The sequence below is a fragment of the Heterocephalus glaber genome, unplaced genomic scaffold, assembly GCF_053883595.1.
Source record: "Heterocephalus glaber isolate CG9 unplaced genomic scaffold, H.glaber_assembly_v1.0 deba00001600, whole genome shotgun sequence".
NCBI classification, from domain to species: domain Eukaryota; kingdom Metazoa; phylum Chordata; class Mammalia; order Rodentia; family Bathyergidae; genus Heterocephalus; species Heterocephalus glaber.
This window is the reverse complement of record NW_028258372.1, coordinates 42,373,455-42,396,618: the sequence shown is the minus strand read 5'-3', so window position 1 is coordinate 42,396,618 and position 23,164 is coordinate 42,373,455. Positions and strand designations below refer to the sequence as shown.

General features: G+C 50.4%; 1 protein-coding gene and 1 pseudogene across 1 annotated transcript; one reads left to right on the top strand and one right to left on the bottom strand.

The window, feature by feature from the left end:
* Nucleotides 1-664: 664 nt before the first annotated feature.
* On the bottom strand, nt 665-5,434 carry Il19 (interleukin 19). The gene is made up of 5 exons (XM_004862059.3): nt 5,169-5,434; nt 4,968-5,033; nt 2,922-3,074; nt 1,978-2,049; nt 665-760 (listed from the first exon to the last, which is right to left on the bottom strand). The coding sequence occupies exons 1-5, from the start codon at nt 5,331-5,333 to the stop codon at nt 665-667; spliced, it is 552 nt and encodes a 183-aa protein (XP_004862116.2). The 5' UTR covers nt 5,334-5,434.
* Nucleotides 5,435-11,600: 6,166 nt separating this feature from the next.
* Nucleotides 11,601-23,164, top strand: part of LOC147823196 (polycomb protein EED pseudogene) — a 34,339-nt pseudogene continuing 22,775 nt past the window's right edge.

Sequence of the window (23,164 nt, the reverse complement as noted above, 5' to 3'; positions counted from 1 at the left end):
ACGCCAAGCTAAATAAGCCTCTGTTCTTTACAAAGTCAACCAGCTTCCGGTTCTTTGCTGTAGCATGAAAAATGGAGTCATAAGTCATTCGGAAACATTTTCTTCACTAGCTTGTTTTGAACCCTGAGTGTACTCTGCTTCCCTCTAGCCTTAGCTTCCCCATCTGTTTATGTTCTTCAAGGTCCCTTTTATTGCTAATAGTGTCCACTTATGATTCCTTGTCTGACTTTCTCTGGATCAGAGATCGCTTATTCAGAAACGTCGGGCAGCACAATGTGTCCTACAGGAGATGACACAGTCCACTCCACAGCCACGGGATGGACAACTTCACAATAAGTTAGTGGGGAGCCAACCCTCCCCTTCCAGGGTGGCTCCTTGGGCTTTCAGAAGACCAATTTCATCACAAATACCACAGTAGACACAGTAGATCTGGCTGTTTTTAGGTGGGATCAGACAGCCAGAGACCAGCCAGGGGGACTTGCAGCTGCAGGCTGAGATCTGCAAAGCCCCAGTTCCAGAGGAGAGAATTCCAAATCCGCAGGAGGTTTCTTTGAAGAGAACCCCATTTCGGTAAACGTGGGTGAATTCTCCGTCTCTCTCCCCTTCAGAATAGGCCATCTCCACGGGGAAAAACAAGGTGTCCATCCCGGACAGGCTCCTGGTGTCAGACAGGGTCAGCTTCCCGACGATTCCTGTCAATCCACGCTAGAAAGACATCGAGCTCTCCCAGAGACTTAATGGCGGCGGAAGGGATCTCCAGCTGAAACCAACGAAACCAGCATGAGCGATCCACACCCGCACAGGCAGGGCCGGCCTGCAGGTCACCCTAACCATGGGATTTTCTTTTTACTCCTCAAAATATTTATATAGCATACAATTTTTAAAAATAGTTTCCTAATAGGCAACCAAAATTTTTTTCCAGAAACAAGCAATTAAATCATGTCAGCTCCTTATAAACAAAATAAAACCTTTTCACTCTTTTTCCTCTGTTTTTTCCACAGAAATATTTGCCTTATTGGCCAGTTTTTTGCTCATTTTCCTTTCACTTCTGTTCTCCCAGAAAGTCTGAGTCACTTTGGTGGGCAGGGACAGCATGCTGTCCTGCTATGGCATGGAGAAGCACTGTAGTCCCAAGAGTCCTACCCAATATCACAGTCGGTTAATGAAAGAGCCGAAACCAGAGCACAATGCTTGACCTATCCCGCCTCCCTGCAGACCCGAAGGAGGTGGCAAGACCTAGTGGAAGCAAATCCTGCTGTCCCGCTCCCCTGCAGCATGAACTCAGTTTCCTAATTATCCAGTGCAAATAACCCTTACAGCATTAAGAAGGATTGATGTGTTCTTATCTGTATGGGGTTGGAACAGTTCCTTGTTCATAGTAAGAACTACTGGCCTCTTAGCTCTTTCTGTAACTTTCTCCAATGAGGCCTCTCTCCAAAGAGGAAACCTCTAAACAGACCTGAGCTCTTCGCTCTTCAGTGCATGGCGTCAGGAGTCAGGAGGAGTGAGGTCGGAATCCAGGCCTCACCTCAGACCTGCTGCAGCAGAGTCTGCACCTGAGCCAGTGATGCACACAGAAGGGCTGCAGCTATACCAACTCCTAGGTGCCAACCCCTACATGACGCCCTCATCAGCATGCAGGATACTGGTAGCAGTTCCAGGCTGCAAGGACACCTTGCAGGTAACGTGTTTTGCACACAGCATCTTGGGACTCACTGGAGATCTTTGCTTTCTCTGTATCACCCCGGCTTTGACACGAGCTGCTTCCCCCAAGTTAAACACAGTCAGGCCTGATATGGGCCAGCATAGGAAAACAGGGGAAGGCTGAGGGAGGAGGGTGGGGGAGGACAGGGACCTGGGTGGCCCGCAGCTAACGCTCTCAGAGAGCGAGTGACCGTGAGGGAGAGGAGGCTGGGCACTCTCCGTAGACTGCTCCCTCTCATTTTCCATCCTCCCCATGCTCTCCCCAGACTCTACCAAATCGTAGTTGTCATGGACAGTTCTGGTTGCATGGGTGGCTTCCTCGCTGTAGTGGCACCGTCTGTGCACCTGCAGTGATCCGCGGAGGCAGCACCTGTCATCAGACAACCTGCCCACCTTGGCCCACTCACGCCCCCGCCTCCCTGCTTGAGAAGTGACACTTCTCCTCCCTCCCAGTGACGGTCAGGAGAGTGAACTCAGGCTCTGGCAGCCAGGGGAAGCAAGGTCTGTTGATGGTGTCCACCTGCATTTGGACTGTGGCTTTTGCTCCTTGTGGGTTCAGAGCCCCCAGGTGGCCAGCACCAAGTGAGCAGGTCCCACTCACACCTTGTCACACTCTGAATGCAGCACCCCACGAGGCAGGCACTCTGCAAACACTTAGATCAATTAAGTGGCTAAAAGTATCCATGATTCCCTTCTGTAGTGTTGTAACTGGGGCAGGGATCGTCGTCCCTCTAACAACTTTAGCAACGGTGGCACAGGCAGGTGCAATTACTCGCCACCCAGTCACGCAGGAAATCACTGGCAGGGACAGGGCTAGAACTCACGTTCCCTCCTGGTTTAAGTCTTAGTTTTTGGTTTTGTTTCTGATGTTAGATTTTTAACAGAGCAGAATGAGTTTACAGCTGACCCTTAAGGGTGGGCTATACCAAGGGACCACCCAGAGGTTATCTGGTATGGAACCCCAAAGAGCCAGGAGCAAAAGGACTGGGGTACACTATGGTAAGCCTGGGGTGCCTGCTCACCCCGGAGGTGCTCAGGGGTTAGCAGGAGATGTCACTCCCCAGGAAAGGGGTGACCACAGGAAAAGCTTCTCGGTGGCCTCCCCACTGCAACAGGGCCAGGGATTTTGTTTGACTCCATACCACCCACCGCAAGGTCACTGGGGCCCAGCACATCTGGGCCCTGAGCAGATGCGGAATCCCCACACGCGAACTCACGCATTGCCGTAGGGTTTTCTGCATGTAGAGGAAAGAGTTGGCAATGCTGCTGATTTTTCTCAAGATCTGAGGCTTTAGCTCCTGGTGGTCCTTGAAAACCCTGTCCATGTAGAACTCCAGAAGGTTCTTGGTCACGCAGCACACATCCGTGGGCTACAGGCACAAAGTAGAGAAAATCCCAAGGGCTCTCTTCTTGGATTTCCTTACAGTCCAAAGCAGAGAACTAAAACCATTTGCTAAAACCCACTCTTCTTGTGGCAAAGCTGCACGGAAGGAAGGTGAGGAGGACAGATTCCAGTCTAGTCCTCTTATCGTATGGTCAGGAGACATTAACAGAGGCTGGGCCCAGACCCCAGTCGTAGACTGGCCTTCTTTCTACAACACACCAAGGCGTCATCGCAGAGCTCTCGTGTGTCCTCCCAGAGGACTGAGGCTCATAGGCGGCTTTCTTGAGAACTGCTTCCTTATGCCGTGGAGGCTGACGTTGGCCTCTCTCCTGTCTCTGCCCACCCACATTCCTAACTGTCGCCTGGCTGGCACTGCACAGGTGTGACAGTGCCCATCCTAGCCACCCTGCCTGTACCATGCTAGTGAGCTCTTTTCAATTCTTATTTGAACCCGGCCAAGATTTCCAAGGACGGGGACTGTGGAAACTTGTACATCTGCTAAGACCAAAGCCTGATGAACACAGATCTCTGAAGAGCTCCTAAATCCCTGAGGCATAGCCAGAGAAGCTGGCTAGACAGTTCCCCTCAGCAGTTCGCACTCTGCCTGCCCTATGGACTCTGCATTTACAGCTCAAAGTAGAGAGCAGTTCACAGCTGACAGCCAGTCCATTTCAACATTAAAGGAGCAAAGACCCTTAGGGCCCAAAGGCAGCTTTCCCGGGATGGCAGCGATTTCATACATCACGGAAAACCCTCTTTTCCTTTACTCATCGGAAAAAGTTACAGACCTCTGTGTTATCAAAGATTGTGGCACTGAAAAAGGAACACAGTCCAAACAGAAAGGGGGGGGGAGAGAGAGAGAGAGGGAGAGAGAAGGGGGACGGGGGAAATAAAGGACTGTGAAGAAGTCGTGAGTCCTCTTCGACTCTTTGCTTGGTCCACATCAGCTATTTCTTCGCCTTGAGAGGAGAAAGAACCCGGAATCTTGGTATAACTTTGGGGGTCTATTGCTTGCTTGGCCACAACTCGTCGTTTTCCCTCCTTAAGTCTCCATTGCCTTGTAGATATACTTCAGACTCTGTCACATAAATCCCTGAAAACGAAGAACACTGGATCTTTCTAGATGCTCCCGGGATGGAAAGGGTTCACTTCAAGCACCTCTCAGGCCCCTTTGGTGAGTGAGTGACCCGCTGGCAAACCAACCATTTGGTGACACACGCGGGCACCGCCTCTCTGCACGCCCAGCCTCCCCTCCTGCAGCTCTCCTGCCTCACGTGGTCCTTGGAAGCCGTCACCAGGCCGTGTCTCAAAACCATCTGTGGTCTTGTAACTTCTGCCTGGAAAATCGTCCGTGACTCTATTGCCTCAGCTATAAACCTGAGGCTCAAACTCAGCCTGGCTTCCACGGACCTTTGCAAAGTGGCTGCAGGGCGGCTGTGCAGCTCAGCACCCCCCAGTCACCCCCTGTCCTTCACGTCACAAACCTGGCCACCACTCCCTCCCTGCTGCACATCCCAACCTTCACTGACCTCGCACACGTCCCCTGTGTCCTCCTCATGCCCTCTTCTCGCTGTTCACTCATCGGCACGCTGCCCTGCTGTTAAGTCGCTCCGTGTTTTCCCATCTCCCCGGGTCACAGAACTCCTGTTGCCTCGGAGCTCTGGGCACTCCTGTCTCTCTCCAGGGAAGGGGCACTTCTTCAGTCCCTCCCAGGGCTTTCAATCTCAGGAGCATTTCTGTCCCCAGACCCTCCGGTGACAGACAATGAGAAGGCTAGACGGTTGAGGCCACACGGAGATCAGAAAAGAGAAGGGGACAGGGTGGGGATTTCTTTCTCAGCCAGGGCCATTTTACCCACAAATAGCAAACAGACAGATACCTTAATGCTCCGCAGGATCTCCACTGTGGACAGGGTGGTGATGATTTGTAGGGTGTCCTTGGTTTGCTGTGGGGCGACACTGGACAGGCATGAGCATTGAATACTCCGTGCTCTCCTGAGGCACAGAAGAAACTTGTCTTTCAGGCTGAGACATAGGGGAGCCGTGCCCCTGCGTCCCCACTTCACCCAGCCCACACTCACCACGGCTCTTTTGATTTCCTGGAAGCTGTCCTCTAGGTGATGCATGTCCACGAAAAGTGGGCACCTCCTGAGGGCAGGGGTGTGCACGGAGCACAGGACAAGTGTGGTGCCCAGGAGCCAGAGAGAAGCACACTGTGCCTTCATACCCTGCAGAAGGGTGGACATCACCTGGCCAGCCTAGGGTAGACAGCAAGAAAACGGGAGCCTCGCAGCTGGGCTCCCCAGGGGCCTGGTGGACAGGCCTGGCAGCACCCAGAGAACGAGCCTCAAACCTCAGCACTGCATGTCTCCTCCTCTGGCCTCCTGAGTGGGTTGAATAAAAGCCCCTCTACACCCCCCCCTCCCCAGGAAGCACAGTGCAGCCCTCTGACGGTCCTGAGGAGCACATTTATATATATATCGCCCCACTGTGACTCAACATGGCTTACTTGGTCAACAGGGGTGAAGAGTACTGTTTTTAATAGATGCAGTAAGGAAAACGGGGTTCGTAATATGCCACAGGAATTAGGCAACAGATCTGAAAAACCATAAAAGCACATTTGGTTATTTATGCCCCCAAAGCAAGCAGCAGCCTTTTATTATAAAAGCCCAATGTGTATTGTTTAATATCATTTGTTTCAAGCTAACTACGCAAATTTTGCCTTCTGGAGAAGTTGGAAGAAGGAGGCACAAGACCTCCCCTAGTAATTACTTAGCCACACTGAAGAAGTAGCGAAGGCACCCGCCCTCACCCCTACCCCAGAGCTGGTGGCTTCTCATCGGCCCCTCGCTGACAGGGGACAAGAGGAACACGTTTGCAGCTCCTGGGCAGGGCCAGATCCTGCAATGCTGACTCTTCTAATTCTCTCACCCTCCTCGCCTCTGTGTCTCTGTCTCTTCCTTTGTCCACTTTAAATCGTGTTGTTGATGCACACAGAGAAAAGAGCATCAAACATCAGAGACAGCTTATTACCTTTCTCTGACTTCCCTCCACAGTAGGACGGGCTCCACAGATAGAGCTTAGGCGGAAAGGTGCATCACGGGGCAACACGTGTGACCACACTGGCCCTGTGCCCTGCATTTTCCGTGACAGCAGGGAGCCTCTCTTTTCCGGTGGTGGAGGACAGAATGAGCCACTGGCCCTCCTGACCCCCGATGACAGCCACAAATGCTCATCTGAATGTCCCCTCTCCCACCACCACTGCCCACATCCTCCTCGGATTCCTCGTCTCCTTCTCTGAGAGAGCCAAGAAACAGCAAATCCTTCCTTCTCCTTAATTCGCAATTCCCAGAGCACAGGCAGATGTATACTGAGATGTCATCTCAGGCAGGCAGTATGCTAAACAGCTTGGTTTCTCTTTATTCAATTCTTTCTTCCCCACAAAAAGAAAGAGGCCCCACTGGCAGGGACATCTATGAAGAGTCCCAGAGCTCTGCCTGCTCGCAATGCAATTCCAGACATTTTGGCCAATTCGGATAATAATAGTAGGTAGTTTCTCCCACACACAGTATATGTTGGGCCTGTGTGGAGCAAATCATGCCTAATTATCTTGCTTCGTGTTCAAAACTACCCTGTGAGGGTCCTGCTCCTTGCCCCACTGAGAAAGAGAAGTGAAGTGACCCGCCAGGGCAGGACTCGAAGGGGAGCTGCAGCCCCGGAGCCCCCTGGCCTCTGCTTCTCAGCTGCAGACCCTGGCCACTCCCCTTGCACCAGATTCACAGGAACCCATTTCTGACCGAGTCCCACTGAACCATGGTAGCGCCTTGGTTTAAAAGGATATCTAAGCCAAGTGTGGTGCTGCGTGCCTGTGATCCCAGCTACTTAGGAGGCCGAGGCAGGAGACTTACAAGTTCAAGGCCAGCCTGGGCAACTTAGCAAGACTGTCTCAAAATAAAACTGTAAAAAGGGCTGGGGATGTAGCTCAATGGTAGAGAGTCCCGGGGTTTCAACCCCCAGTTCTGAAAACTAAAGTATTTACTACCTAACAAAAATTTTTAAAGACACACTATAAATTTTCCAGCGCAGTTCCTAGAATGGAAAGCAATAGCGAAGACATTTGTTTCCTTCCCCTTCCTTTCTTTTCCTTCCCAGAAGGCTCACTCCCCGCACAGCGTACCCCTGCCCATTCTGCAGGAGACCCCACGCCTGGGGCACCCTGGGCCCCGCACAGTGACGCAGTCACCCTCGGCACCTGTGATGGAGAAGGGATGGGACTGCAAGGGCCCCGGAGGAGCCTGGCGACCTCACCTCCCACTGCGATCCTGCCAGCTGCCCCCACGTCTCCCCTCTGAGTGCTCTTCGCCATTGGAAGAGCTGTCATTTTTATGCAAGTGGCTCACAGGAAATGCTGTCAAGGTTTACAGGGTGGGTCTCCTTTTGGGAGACTGTTTCCCCTCAGTTTTTCACATTTCATTTCCTTAATTATTTTCTTTTTCTTCTTCTTCTTTGCTATGTATCTGACTAATCATTTTTAAGAAATGCCTCTTTCTCTTGACACACAGTTTCTGGGAAAAATGAACTTCCCATCACTACGCAAATGAGGATTTCTTTGCAATTCTGCGTCCATACAGAACAATCTAAGCTGGGTCACCTTCCTGAGAGCTGCAGCAGGCCGCCAACTGCACCCTGAGAGCAGGCTCTCCTTCCCAGCAGCCGGCCTGAGGGGACTCTGCCTCTGGCCCGGGCACAAGCCATCCCTCGATGTCCGATACACTGGGTGAGAACCTCGCTCGAGCCAGGCATGAGCTCAAAGCTTCGCATGCATCATTACTTAACTTCACAGGAAATTGTTTTTCCCTTCTGTGTGCAAAGATTTTCTTTTTTTTTTCTTTTGCACATTACCTCTTTTGCCTTTATCTTGTCTCTTCAAGGATCCGTTCATTCCTGATTAACGCAGAGAGAAAGCGAGACTCAGAAGAGGGGCTTAACAGCAATTACTGTCAAGGCTGAGAGCAGAACCTGGGATCATTGCCCTCGGGCTAGAAGACCCTTTATCTAAATTACTTTTTTATACAAACTCTCCACCATGAAGTGTCAGGGGATGGGAAGATGGGATATAAACCGTTTTCTCCCCAAACATGAATTCCCAGAATAAATGAAGCTCATGTTCACCTCGTGAAGCAGTTCTGGGGTGGGGTGCAATTGCAGTGACCCCACTGGGCTGAACAGATGCGGCACCTGCAGCCAGACTAGAAGGAAGGGGAAGGGGGAGCAGGGACCGTATGGGTGGGTGCAGGAGGAGGAAAGCTGTGGCGCTGGAACCCTTGCTGCCCAGCATCTTGGCCTAATGGAACAATACATTTCAAGGAAGCAGTGGGTACAGCGGATCACAGTGTAGCCCAGGCTCTCCCACTGGATGAGCTGCCGAAGACCTGCAGCTCCACAGCACAGGTGAAATAATGTGAGGACCCAAACGAGCTAAGGGCCTGACCTGCATCATGCGAGTCCTCCTTACAAATACTGTTTGCCCTTAGGTTGTGCACGAGGGAAAGGAGAACCCGCCTGCAGTAAGAGCTGGTGGTATCCCTCTGCTCCTTCTGGAGGTGTAAGGAGCAGCTCAGCACTCCAGGCACCTCCAGCCCCAGCCCTGTCCCCTGGGTGGGAGCAGGTGGGCAGGAAGACTCTGTCCTACAGCATAGCCGGGGCTCCCTGGCCCAGAGCGCAGCCCCACACGTGAGGGTTCATTTCCTCCTGCTCAGGCTGCGTGTCCTGGGTCAGCTTCACTCCAGGGCCAGATGTCAAATCAAGAAGTTGGCAGGGGAAGGGAAAATGGGAAGGCTTTATAGCTCCCAGTCCAGCACGCAGAGTATCCGGGGCTCTGCTCAGACTGAAGGCGAGCAGCTCGGCCTCCGTGCTGTCATGTCACCTGTAAGAAGGTGCAGATGCTGCCCGTGACTGCTCACCCTGCAGGCACGGCACAAGGATGGAGCACTTCAGTGTGAGCCTTCAGCATTGCGCCTGACACATCAGAAACAATGCAAAAAGGATATGCTCTGTCATTAATTTTACGGCCCCTTTTTGAGCCCTTAAATTGAGAGGAAAAAGAAAGAGTAAGAAATTATTTCTTTCTATTCTAAGGCTTACTGGCTAACAATATAAAAAATTCAAATAGAAGTGGAGTTGGAAGGACAGCCCTGCCGGGATCACAGGCAAAATGCGGATGAGGCCCATAGACACAGGTGGCAGCCAGCCTTAGAGCTGCACTTCTAGAACCACTGGACCCCCATTGGGTACCAGAGCCCAGTTACCCATTAGTTAAATGGGGAAGCAGAGCGAGTGTAAAGGGACTAGAGGGGCAGAGTGGAGAAGCCTCCGAGTTTGACACAGGCCAGACAGAGGTCTCAGGGCCCTCCGCTCTCCGACCTCCCCCCCGTGTCCCCTCCAACTTAGTGAATGACTCAGAGCTCCCTGCGCAACTGTCAGAAAAAGAGAGGGGACTTCTCCCTCCCAGGTGCAAGCCCTGCAGCCCAGAAAGACGCACACCTAACTCCACAGGTGTCTTCTCTGGGAACGCGGCTCCACGGATCCGAGCAACGTGAGCCCGGCTGCAAGATCGGGGTGAAATGGATCAGGGCCGTGGGAATAGTTTAAGTTAGACTGGAGGAAGAATCCATTATGAGGCCTGCAAAGACTGTGACAGAGGAATGCGTAAAGGACGTACTGATGACACTGATGGGCAAGTTTTCATCGGAGAAGTAAATAGTCTCAAAAGCAGACAGAGTATCAAGGGCCCTGGTAAATATACCTCCATCATAAGGATACGGTTTGAATTATGTATGTACCCTTGAAAATAAAGCAAAAAAAAGTTAAAAAGATAAGTTTTCCGTTTCTGAGAAACTCAAACCTAGAAGTGTTTCTCTTCTATTGGGGATTTAGACATAAGTCAGAAAAGGTAGGAGAAAGCACACAGTTCGGCCTCCTCACACACCAAGGCAGGGGGATGAGGGGAGCCAGGAAGCACACAGCCGTTCTCAAACCTCACCCCCAGTGCACACTACCCTCTCACCCCAGGGCCGGGAAGGGAAGGGAACCGCAGGCCTCTCATCAGGGAGGTGATGTCCCTCACCCAGGACAGGCTGCTCTGACTTGTGCTTCCCCGGGAAGCCAACAACCTAAGGAAAAGACACGCCCGGCTCCTGTGCTAGGGAGAGAGAAGCACAAATCCACCGGGACATCCAGCTTCATCAGCCCGGCCTTTCCTTCCTCCACTATTTTGCCCACCAGGTCCCAGTCAAAACATGGTCTAGAGCCTCGGATGCTCTTTGATTCTTACATTATTACGACCCCTGGAGAGTTGAAGGGGAACCGGCTACCGGAAATGGAAGGAAGCTGATCGATGCTTCTCTCCTTCCTTGGTCATACCCAGGCTCGCTCCCCCAGTCCACCCTTCCCTCGGGTCCCTACCATCGACTTCCTCCTTGCAAACCCAGGCTTGCTGCTCCTGGGCTAAAGCTCCAGCATGGCTCCCTTGGCTCCCAGGTGACAGGGAAACCCTCTCCCCACAATCTCCAGGCCTTCTCTCACTGCCACTGTCTCCCAAACACCTCGCCTTCAGGACTCAGCTCAGGGCCAGCTCCTTGAGAATTCCCCTTTCCCTCCTCCCCCTGCCCCTGCTGGCCCCTGGAGCTGACTGCTGCCTCTTACACATTCCCACTGGACACAAGATGCCCAGTTAATTTTGAATTGCAGAAAAGAGCATCTCACTGTTTGTCTGTCTGAAGATTTTATTTTTAAATCTGGGCCTTCTGCAACCAGAGCCAGCCAGGTCCAAGCAATGTAGATCCCAGAGCTCACACAATTTGGTGGTAGTGGTAGAGTTCCTTTCAAGAAATGGAATTCATAAATAGAAGTACAATGTTAGAGACAAAAGCAAATATTCATTTAGAATGAGGAAAGAAATCACAAAAAAATTACAAATTTTAAAAACCTGACAATCACAAACACCACTAAATCCAGAAATATAAGCCAACATTTTAATTAACTGGCATCTCTTTGTTCCTCTTATGATGACAATTTTTTACTGTAATTTTCTTTCCTCTTGTATGGTTGTGCAAAATTAGATTTTTTGCTGTTGCTAGTTGGAATACAGATAATATGCTACAGATCTCTGCCCTGATCAATTTTACAAGGTTTCCATTGGAAAAGAAAAAGGCTTTGTGATTCATTTATAATTGTTTATGTGGAGTTTCTGAGTGTTTCGCATTTTACTAGGTTTTAATGGAAACCAGATCTTTGGCTTACAGCTCTCTGTACCTGATGACTGGCATTTTCAACACGCCTCCGTCGGGTGTCTTAGGCCTCACGCCTTGCTTTGCCTCCCTACCCACCTAAACTTCCAGGAAGGAGCATTTCTGGGTGCCATTTTCACACCAGTTACATCTTAACCACACGCGGATGTGATTTCAAATCTCTACAAGCCACAGCCATCCCCAGTCAAGTCCTCCTTAAACCGGATGCCCCCGAACGTGGTGGCCTCTGACGTCACCTGGCGTGAGCTGAAGTGCACCAGAGAGGAAGCCAGAGTGGACAAGGACACTGATCTTAACTGACTGAGACTAAAATACTTCAATTTTGAGAGCTCATACAATGCGAACACATGATAGGGCCCCTCCAGGATCCTAAAAAGAGCCCACGCATGTGAGAGACCCAAAGCTGAACAGTAAATCCCCTCTGACACAGGCCCTAGGACAGTTGTTGGTGTTTTCTAATTTAATTCTTATTTCCAATCAAATATTTCCAAGCAGATGGCTTTGGAAGGCAGTGGACGAGAACCAGCACTTTGTGGCTGCCCCCTCCTATCCCTTTTCTGGTGCCTGTGGATGAAGCTGCCAGCATGCAGCCTCCTCTTCTACTTCCAAGGTCCATAATTACAGAAAACATGGCAAACTGTTTCTTAAAGCTTCAATTTCTAAGTCACCTATTAGCTTAGTAAAATGGAAGATTTGAGTATTTTATAATACACCATACAAACGTGTCACTTCCCTCCCCATCCTGCAAACATACACATATCCCGATAGCACCTCTTTCTAGACAGGTCAGGCTTCCAAGGAGGCAGGAGCTACTGGGAGAAGGTAAAGTCCTGCTCCCCTGGGCCCTAGAGGTCTCAACTTGCTCCGGGGAGAACCAGAATGGTATCAAGTCCAAATGATCTTTTGTTTCTTTCATTTCAATGTCTACCATGTCATCATCATACTCAGAGTTCACCGCTGAAAGAGGCAGAAGGCAGCAGCAGTCAACTAGGACTGGGCACCTGCATACACCTCGCCGAATATCCACTCCTCTTGGGAGACACATACTATTTGCGACTTGGTTTGGATAAGAAAGCTGAGAGTCATTAAACCCCTCACCCAAGGACACTCGGGGCCAAGGGACAACTGGATGTGACCACAGTAGCCCCGCTCCAGCACCTCCACTCTTAACCTCCACTGTGACAGACCTCTGGGCCATCTGCCCAGTCTTCCACTGACAAGGAAGCAGCTGAGGCTCAGAAGCACCCTCCCCAAAGCCACAGAGCCGAATCTCAATGGAGCAGGACCGGAGCTGAGGCCACTGAAGTGAGTCTTTGTCACCTCTTCTAACTTCAGAGTTTCTTCCTCCAGCAATAAAGACATCTGTTCCCTCTCAGCTAGGAAAATGCAGAAGAGCAAATGGAATGGAGGCATCTAACAAATCCAGGCATGTCAGGAGAAGCGATGATTCTGTAGATACCGGATGTGATTTTTCCCTTCCTGGTAAAGTAAACAATGTCAGTGCACAGGGGCTGGGAGCCAAAGCCTTCCTGGGGAAGGCGTCCCTCGGGAGTCTGGGAGGGGGAGGGGCTGGGCTGGGGCCTGGCTTTGCTGCACTGTTAGAGTGAGCAGGGTGGAGTGAGGGCTGATCAGTCTGAAATCCTTACAGTATGAGAGCAAGCCAGGCTCAAAGGCCACATCATCCTCGGCTTGTCCCACCAGCAGTGCTCTCCCATGGCACCATCCCAGCCCGGGGGGTTCTGACTACTTAAAACCAAAGCTTAGTCTAGCCTTCCTTTCCTAGGGGACTACCTGCCCTGGGCTGGCCACATCCTCACCATATGCCAGGTACAGACTCACTCCGTGTGGCACGCTGCCTGGGGGCCAGCTGTCAGTGTCTACATAGAAGTCAGCTGGAATCCTCAGATTAGGACTAAAACATAAAGCATGATACAATTCCTCTGGAAGCCCTCTCCCTCTCACTGCATTCTTTCATCCTTGGTCTCCTCTCAGTCCCGTGGACTTATTCTGTGCTCTGTTTATTTTCACTCAGATCCTCTGGGCCATTCTGAAATCTCTCTTCCATTGGAAGTGAGACTCAAGGAAGGCTGAAGCCAAGGCCACCTTGTTAAGTCCATCTCTGAACTTGAGAATCTGAAGTCCAGCTCTGGCTTGCATATAAATCCCCTGGTGGCAGGAATTTTGTCTGTCTTGCTCATCACTTTATCCCCAGAGTGTCCTCCAGAGTGGGCACGCCATGAAAGTTCCTTCGGTGAATGAACAAGGGAGTGAATGACAGGGACCAGGGCCCTCCAAAGGCGTGGACAGGGGGCCCTGAATTTAGCTCAGTGGTTCCGCCTCCTGTCTTACAAGAGCAAGTTCCAAGTTCCATCCCCGGTACCAAAAAAAATAACAACAAAGAAATATGAGTTACAAAGGTGTGGACAATCATACAGTTCTGTGTGCTTCACACAGCACCCATGAGGGGCTTGGGCGGTTTCCACATAAACCTGCCTGCTAAACTTGGTAGGCAGTGGAGAGGAAGTCGCAGATTTATACCGTAGAAATGCTGCCCTTTGGTGCCCCTCGCGTGAGGCCTTTTCAAGGGAAAATCAGAGCAATCCAGCCCAAAATCTTCACGAGCTTTCTTCCCAATTAGATTCAGCAGGGGTTGGAGGCAGGCAATCCTGGTTGCTGAAGAGTAAAATTATGTAGTCTTTCTTCTTTCTGTGTATGAATCTGTGTTAAGAATTTTTAAAAAATGTGATATCAGAAGAAAAATTTTTGAATCTGACATTTTATAGACATTGAAGAATTGTCAATCAGTAAAAGAAAAATTCCATTTTGGCCAACTGTATCGATGTAAAGTTAGCCACTTTGCCTCATAACCTTGAAGCACTATAACAATTAAGCACATCTTAAGTGACAGAGGAACTCACCACCACTAAAGTTTTTCTTGTAGCACTGTCAGTCTTTAAACACAGAAATAGCTGATTATGGACCCATGCCTACAGGCCCAAGAGGTCTGATTCACTCCTTTGAGAAAGGCATTCTCCACTCCCTACAAGAAAATATACACAAACACCTTCTGGTGCTCCTCTAGAAACCCCTCAGGAGTCCCTGAACTCTTAATTAATAACTTTAAAAGACTTGGGACTGTGGCTATAGCTTGGTGGTAGAGCATGTGCTTAGCATTGCTGAGGCCCAGGGTTTGATCTCCAGTGTGAGAAAACAAACAAACAAACTTGGATTTAGGTCTAACTTTGACATTTTCCAGCTGTATAACTTTGGACAAGCTGATCAACCTCCCTGTGCCTCAGTTTCCTCATCTAGAGAAGTGGAAGTGATAACTTTTAGCCCTTCAGTCCCTGCACTGTGAGTCATAATAGTATACATGTGTACAGGATTAACAAGGAACGTACCTGGAAGAGAAGAAATGCCTTCTCCCATCACACTCATCCAAGAGCAGGTCAAGCATGCTCAGCTATTCCTGCCCCTGGAAAGGAAGTCACAAAAACAGAATCAGATGGAGGGCTAGAAGGGAAGCACCCACCTGCTCCCCCAGTGGGGCTTGTTCGTGGTAGTCCTGCCAGTGGAAGGGTGGTCCCATGGCTGGGGGCTTGAGTCACTTCTCCCTTAGGAAGAAGAAGCAGGGATGAGTCATTCCTGGCTCCCCTAAAGCTACAGCTCCTGCCACAACTGGCAAAGCCAATGATACCGGGTCATGGAGTGAGCACTGGTGTTACGGTGACCAGGTGTCCCAGTTTGCTGGGACTTTGGGGTTTCCTGAGTCCCTTTTTGCTGGTGGAGGTGAAGTTATAACATTTGGTCTCTGCTATGTGGGAGTCCCACTTGAATCAGAGAGCCCAATTCAGGGGAGGAATCTTTCCCACATACCTGCCTTGTAGCAGAGATGCAGCGCTACCTTCAGCAATGTATTTCCATGTCCTAATGAAGGGGGCATCCTCTGCAGCCTCTGAGTGATGCATCTGGGGGGGAGGTGTGCAGATTTTGAGCAATAAAGTCACCACGGTTCCTTCCGCCCGAAGGGCATGGGAGGTGCATTACTGAACACCCACCACCCTTGAGTCCGTCGGCCAGTCAGCCGTGTCCTCCTGAGTCAGATGTTGTGCTTGCCCCTCCAAGCCCAGAGAAAGCTGATCTGACCCACTTATGACGCAGGTGGCAATAAAGCCCTGGGCAAGGTCAAGGGAAGAGTAAGCACCTGCTCCTTGAGGGAGACTGCCCCAGGGGATGCTGCTAGCCTGTTGTGGCTTCTATCTGGACGCCTCCCCCAGCTGCTTGCTCCCAGAGGCGGGGCCTGTGGGAGGTGACTGGAGTGTGGGGCTGAAGCTGGCTTGCTGTTAGGAGTTGGTCTGGTTGGAAGAGCCGGGTCACTGGGGGCATGACCTGGACGTGTCCCTCCCTGGCTCCTTCCCTCTCTTCTCCCTGCCCACCAGGTGAGCAACTTTCCTCCACCCAGGTCCATCACCATGAACCCAAGCATGTAACCATGCTGTTCTAAAACGTGAGCCGAGATCAAGCCCTCCTCCTTTAAATTGCAGGTGTCGGGTATTTTGACACAGCCACAGGAAAAGTGACTGAGACAAACCCTCTTCAAAACCATGGATGGGTGGTGGATCCACACCTTCTGAGGCTGAGCCGCAGCATGCCATCCGCCGGTGTACGTAAGGAAGTTCCTATCAGACTTACTACGAGGGAAGGGCAGTATTGTTGCATTGTTTAATGGAAACACATGCTTCGCTCCACTCTCTGCCCAGCTGACCCCAGCTATCAGCTAAGGGCATCTGGAATGTACCAAGGTTGCTATGGTGCCATATACAGTGGCCACTTCCCCTCCAGCCTTGTTGAGTCTCAGTACGTACAACAGGTAAAGAGAGCAGATTTTTTGTTTTCTTCATATGTGTGCTTATATTTGAAATTTACAACATGATGTTAGGGATACACATAGGTAGAAAGATGGTTACTGTAGCAAGCTCTAACATATATTTCATTTTACACGGTTACTTTGTGTGTCTAACAAGAGCAACTAAAATCTACTTACTTAACCAAAATCTTTAATACAATATTATTTTATTAACATTTGTCCTCATGTTAAGCATTAGTTCTCTAGACTTGTCCATCCTGTATATTTTCTACCTTATATTCTTGACCCATGTCTCCCCATTTCCTCCACATCCTCTCTCTGAGGTGGCCACTCTTTCCTTCTCTTTCTTTGTGCTTCGAGCTCTTATGTGTGTCTCACATGTGTTTCACATGTGTGACCAAGAAATATTTGGGGGGTTTTATTTGTTTTTCTTTCATTTTTTTTACAGTAGTGAAGATTGAACCCAGAAGTGCTACATTCCCAGCCCTTTTTATTTTTTACTTTGAGATGGGATTTCTCTAACCTGTCCAGGCTGGCCCGGAGCTGAGGTGGATTCTCCCACCTCAGCTTCCAAAGTAGCTGAAATTGCAGGCAGGCACCACTGAACCTGGCTTCTACCTGCTTTCTTAATTTAGTAAAATGTTTCCTGGGTCCAGTCATGTTGTAGAAAACATCAGAATTTTCTCTTCTTTTTTTTTTCTTTTTTGGTACCGGGGATCAAACTTGGGACCTTGCACTTGCGAGGCAGGTGCTGGAACCACTGAGCTAAATTCCCAGCCCCTAGGATTTTCTTCTTTTGAAGGCTGACTACTATCCCATGATGGATGGGTGGATGGATGGATGGATGGATGGATTGATGAGTGGATGGATGGATGGGTGGATGGGTGGTTGGATGGATAGGTGGATATCATATTCTGTTTATCCATTTATTCATCAGTGTCCTCTTTCCACATCTTGGCTATTGTGACTAATGCTGTGATGAACATAGGACTACAAACGTGTTTGTGAGGTGGGTATTCCATCTCCTCTAGATAGATAGATAGATAGATAGATAGATAGATAGATAGATCTCATGGTGATTTTCATAAAAGTAGATAGATACACAAAGGTTGGGATGGGTGTGTTGCAAACTTTCTCAGCGACTGGGTAAAGGATAAATCACTTTCTGAAGCCCCTGGCAGAGTTGTGGGTGGACAGAGGAACATGCGCTCAGCTGGCCGGCAGTCCTCCCTTGAAGCTGGGCTCACTGGGCATTTTCAGAAGCTAGTGCCCAACCCAGCACCAGCTAGAACCAAGTATCACAAAGGCTGTCACTTATAGGGACCACCCAGAGGGACATGGGGATCGTGAATTATTACCCCCATCGGAGCAGATGAGAGCAGTGTGCAGATTCTGAACTGGGTGCTAGACAGAAGAGGCAGGGCTACAGCCCAGACCTGCCGTGGGTGCCACGCCTGCCTCCCTTTACCCTCCCAGGTGCCAAACTTGCAGCAGCAACACCCAGGGCCGCTGCTGGGGGAACATGGCTGTGAACATGCAGGACTGTTTTCCAAGGACAGAGAGCGACCCTGCTCATTCTCCAGGGTGCCAGGCAAGCGGTGCCATTTGCAACCTTCTGCCTTCCTTCTCTGCCATGCAGGGTCCGCCCACCTGCACTCCTGGATGCCCCCCAGGCAGCCCTTTCTGGCCCACCCCTGGGGCTTTTTCTGTCCCACCCCTTCCTCGTTACACCACAAGGTGCCCACGGACTGAGGGGCCCAAAGCCTTTCCTGGCCTCCTGCTGAGCCTGGTGCCAGCCAGACTGCCAGCCCTTCCTGGGAGGCTAGAGCTCGGTCCTCTGGCGACTGCAGCCAGAGACCCTGAGTCTCAGCTCGGGTGTCCTCTGGTACTCAGAAGTCCCAGATGCTCTCTCTCTCCTCCCTCACTCTGCTCACTGTCTCCGTTCCCGAGTCCTGCTCACTTAGACTTTGCCTGCCTGTCCCTACACACACACACACACACACACACATGCACACGTGCACACACATGCACGCACACACGCATGCGCACACGCACACACACGCACTCACAAGGTGCTTTTCATGCCTCTCCCTCATTCACTAACTCCATCCTTCTTTCAAGACCACAGTTACTCTACAACCACAGCTGATTCTACTCTCACAGCTGCTGTAACCCTCCAGTCTGTACCAATTTTTATGGCACTAAATCAGAAACCAAAGCAATACAAACTAGATTTTTTGTTTAATCTGGATCTCTAAAATCTGCTCTCTATTCCTTTAAGATCATAGTTCACTCTTTGTTCAGTGTATATGTGTGTGAATGAGTGTGTGTGAACGTGGGTGGCACTAGGGTTCAAACCTGGGGCCTCACGCACACTAGTCAAGCACTTTACCACTGAGCCATACCCCAGCCCCTTTCTTTGTTATGCTGAGGCAATCTCACTAAGTTACCCAAGCCGGCCCCAAGTTTGTGATCCTCCTGTCTCAGCTGCCCATGTAGCTGGGATTACAGGAACGGATACAGCTGGCTCATGGTTCATTTCTTTCATTGAAAAAGAGGTTTGCCAAGCGAGCCTCTGCCTGCCACCTCTGCAGCCAGCCTCTGCACGGCCATGACCATCTACCGACTCCAAGCCAGTTCTGTTTTGCTTCTCCTTGGCACCAGGCAGCAGAGGTGCGGATGAACCAAGTGACCTGATCCTGGATGAGGCCAGTACCCGGGGGACAAGCTGGGAGCCCAAGGATGTTGCATCCGGCAGGGATCCCCTCAGTTTATCCTGAAGAAACTCACCAGGAAGCTCACCCCGGAAGATGGGACATTGGGAGAAAAAGGGGTACTGGCAGCAGATGACCCCAAGTGAGAAGTTCTGAGATCCAGAAGGCTTTCTCTGGAGATAGGATGTCCCAGGAAGAGGCCCATATCCTGCTTCCGGGTCCTGAAGGTGGCAGCAGGTCACATCTATCTGAGCCCTCAAAGCCAGAGGCAGATGGGTCTTCTACTCCCTGAGACCCTGGGACGAGGGAAGAGGAGTGTTTACAGGGTACCCGAGGGAGACCTTGCCCTATCCCCAGGATGAGAGGAGCATGGGGTGCCCAAGACTGGTGCTGAGTGGGTGTGACCGGCTGGCATGGGGAGGGCCACCCACGTGGGCATCCTGGGTGCTGTCGTGGGCACCACAGTTGGCACCGTTTTACAGATGAGCCAGATAAAGCCCAAAGAGGAGAAGGGGCCGGCCCCAGGACACGGTGAATGGCCCAGAACTCCTGGCCCAGAGCTGGGCTCTTCTCCCCAGGGCACCAGCTACCCTACACAGGGGCACAGGAGACAGATCTCCATCCTGGGGGTGAGGCTGGGAGCAGCAGTCCCTGCGGAAAGCTGGTGTGAGGCAGCTGTGAGGCTCCTGCCTCCATCAGGGTCCTCCTCACAACCAACAGGTGGCGCCTTAGCCCGTCACCCGTTAGTCAGAGTCCTCCAGAGAGGCAACCAAGAGGATCTGCAGAGATAGGTGTGCTGAGAAGTCCCGTCCACCGTCCAGAGCTGCGGAGTGGGAAAGCCAGCATGGGACTCAGAGTCTGAGGCCTGAGAACCCAGGGGACGGGGAAGGTGGACGCCTCGGCCCAAGCAGAGTGGGAAAATCCGCCTCCCTCTGCCATCTTGTTTTACTCAGCCCTTGCTGAGCTGGGTGATGCCCACCCACACTACTGATCCACGTGCTTGTTTCTTCTGGAAACATCCTCATTGACACACCCAGATGCAATGTGTCACCAGCTATACGGGCATCCCCCAGGCCTGCCAAGGTGGCACACAGAATGGGCCATCCTAGCTGGGTGCAGTGGCAGTGCCCCTCTGTGATCCCAGGAGATCCTGTCAAACTAAAAAGTTTGGAAATACAAAGGGGTGGGGATGTAGCTCAGTGGGAAGGCCTTGGGCTCCATCCCCTGCACCAACCAGACAAATAAACAAAGACGGACCATCACAGGGACATTCACAGGCTGGGGGTGAACGGTAAGCAATGGTTTGATGCGGGGCAGGGGCTCCCCTTCCCAGCCTGCATCTGGAGGGCAAAGTGGAGGGACAGTGCTCAGAGCCCAGAAAGATGGGGAGCTGCCTGAGGAAGGCTCGTGACCAGAGCTGGGGGCTTCGGCCCAGGGACATGGCCACCACAGCATCACCATCGAGAGCAATTCGGGGATGCAGGCCCCAGGTGTTCATCTCCCTGTCGGACCCCCACCCAGGCTCCCACTGGCTGGACCCAGCCTAAGTGAGGGGCATGGGCGGCATGGACACAGTGCCAAGGGGCTGCCTCCTGCACGCAGGGCAGGGTGGGACTGGTCTGGAGGGCAGATGTTTACCTGCCCCAGGGGCCCTGGGCGAGGCAGCTGGACATCCACATGCCAAAGAGGAAAGCTGGAGCCCGCCTTTCCATGTTCAAAAACCAACTGAGGATCCATCCGTGAACCAAGTATAAGAGCTAAACCCACAAACCTCTCAGAGAGTGAAGGGTGAATCTTCATGACCTTGGATTTGGTGATGGATTCTGAGATACATCACCAGCATGAGCAGAAAAAAAGATAAACTGCACTTCATCAAAATTAAAAACGTTTGTGCCTGAAAGGACATTATTAGGAAAATGAAAAAAGCCCAATTACAAAATGGGAGAAAATATTTGCGAATCATATATGGATGAGGGCTTACTATCCAGAATACAAAAAGAGCTCAACAACAAAGAGGCAACCCAATTTTCAAAATGTACAAAGGACTGAGACATTTCTCAGAAGAAGATGTACAAATGGCCGATAAGCACAATATTGTTAGCCATTAAGGACACGCAAATCAAAACCACAATGAGACACTGGTTCACACCTACAAGGATTGTAATAATAATAATACAGGAAATAACAAGCGTTGGTGAGGATGTGGAAAAACTGAAACCCTCCTATAACGCTAGAGGGAATGGTGCAGCTGCTGTAGAAAACAGCTTGTCAGTTCTTTTACAGTTAAAGACAGAATTACCAGGGCCAGGGATTTAGCTCAGTGGTTCCGCTGCCTGCCTTGCAAGCGGAAGGACCCAAGTTCAATCCCCGGTATCAAAAAAAAAAAAAAAGACAGAATTACCTACAAACCAACAAGTTCACTCCTGGATATACAACTAAACAAAATGAAAAGAACCCAGATACTTATGTCAATGTTCCTTGCAGGACTGTTCACAATTGCCAAAAGGAAGCAACCGAAGGGTCCATCAACAGATGAAAAGATAAACATGTGCTATATACACAGGATCAAATGTTACTCAGCTGTAAAACAAGAACGGCACTCTAATACAGGAACAACACAGGTGACCCTTAGAAATATTAAGCAAAGTAAGTCAGGCAAATACCGTGATTTCGCTTATATGAAATGTCTAATACAGGCAAACTCATAGAGTAAATCAGAAGTTTCCAGGGGCTGTGGTTGGGAGGAGGGAAAAGGAATTTTTGCTTCATCAGTTTTTATTTGGGAGAATAGAAAAGTTTTGGAGACCATTACTATCTAGTAACGATGGTTGTACAACATTACGAACGTAATTGTCTTTGAATTATATACTTAGAAATGGCAGGAAAAAAAGGTTTGCATCACCTTAGAAATTATGACTAAATCAATTACATCAGCTTCTCTCTGTATACATTTATTCTATGTATAGTTTCTTCATTTCAACATTCCTTCTCTCTTTCTTTGTCCAAAAATATATTGCATATCCTGTCTGTGTCACACATAACACTGAGAACTGGGGATTCAGTGATGAACAGAATCAATATGCTGCCTGCCTTCACATTCTAAGGGGAGACAGACACAACACAAGTAAACTCATGCATGCACACAATTTATACACATAAATTAAAGCTGCGATTCATGGCCTGAGATGTGGGTGCCCAGGAACATAGAAGGAAGCCTACCTGTAGATCGTGAGACCAGATAGCCCTTGAGCAGGGGATGTAAATGAGCTGAGATGTAGTGCAAGAGACGCGGCCAGAGAAAGAGAGGATTGAGGAAAAGTTCGGGGCTGAGGGAACCGCATATGCAGAGGCCCCGACAGAGGGAGAAGCTCAGTGTGTCCCCTGCGAAGATGGGCGGGGGGCTGTGGGACTGGACGGTGGCGGGGACAGACAGTCGGTAGGGCACAATGTGCAGAGACCAGTAGGCAAGGTCTCTCAGGCTATGGTAAGGAGCTTGAGATTACACGAAATACCGTAGGATGCAAAAAGTTATTTCAGGTAAGGAAGTAGTAGTTGCTAGGACACCATTGGATGCTACGTGGGAAAGGGCATGGAAGGCTGGACACGGGTGAGAGGTTAATGGGCTCTGGCAGTGGTCAGAAGAGAGGGTATCGGCTTGGACTACAGCAAAGCAGAGCTAAGGGTGGAGTGGGGGCTGCCTGAGGTGTGTTTTAGATGTGGAATCATGGGACTTGGTGCTGATTTGCACCTACTTTATCCTTACTCTCTGGAACATGCTTTTCACTAGTTTGCTCAGGGGGAATCCCAGAAATTACATTTTCTGGGTCCACATATTTACCTATTCACAATGAATGCCTGGGTCACACAGCACCTTTCCTTCAGGTATCAAAAGACTTTGCCTCATCGTCTTCTAGCATTTAGGGTTGCAGAGAAATCTGAAGCACACTTGACTTTATTTTTCCCTGCATATGTTCTTACAGGGGTTTTGGTCATCTTTCAAGTGTAAAAGTTCTAACTGGGTAGGTCAAAAGTAGTGCTTTTGTTAATCCCCCGTGGAGACCAAGCCCCCCATGAAGTGCTCTGGCTCAGCCAGTGCCCATCCATTCTCCCGTCTTCTGGAATGGAAGCCTCACTCCCTTAAGGGAAGGGAGCCTCACTGACAGTCGTGTGGGCCCTGGCAGAGCTGC

Coding starts and splice junctions, on each gene's coding strand:
- Il19 (XM_004862059.3), bottom strand. CDS start 5,333: ATGTCCACCCTTCTGCAGGGTATGAAGGCACAGTGTGCTTCTCTCTGG. Junction 5,034..5,168: donor AGGAAATCAAAAGAGCCGTG/GTGAGTGTGGGC, acceptor GTCGCCCCACAG/CAAACCAAGGACACCCTACA. Junction 2,050..2,921: donor AGAAAACCCTACGGCAATGC/GTGAGTTCGCGT, acceptor GGATCACTGCAG/GTGCACAGACGGTGCCACTA.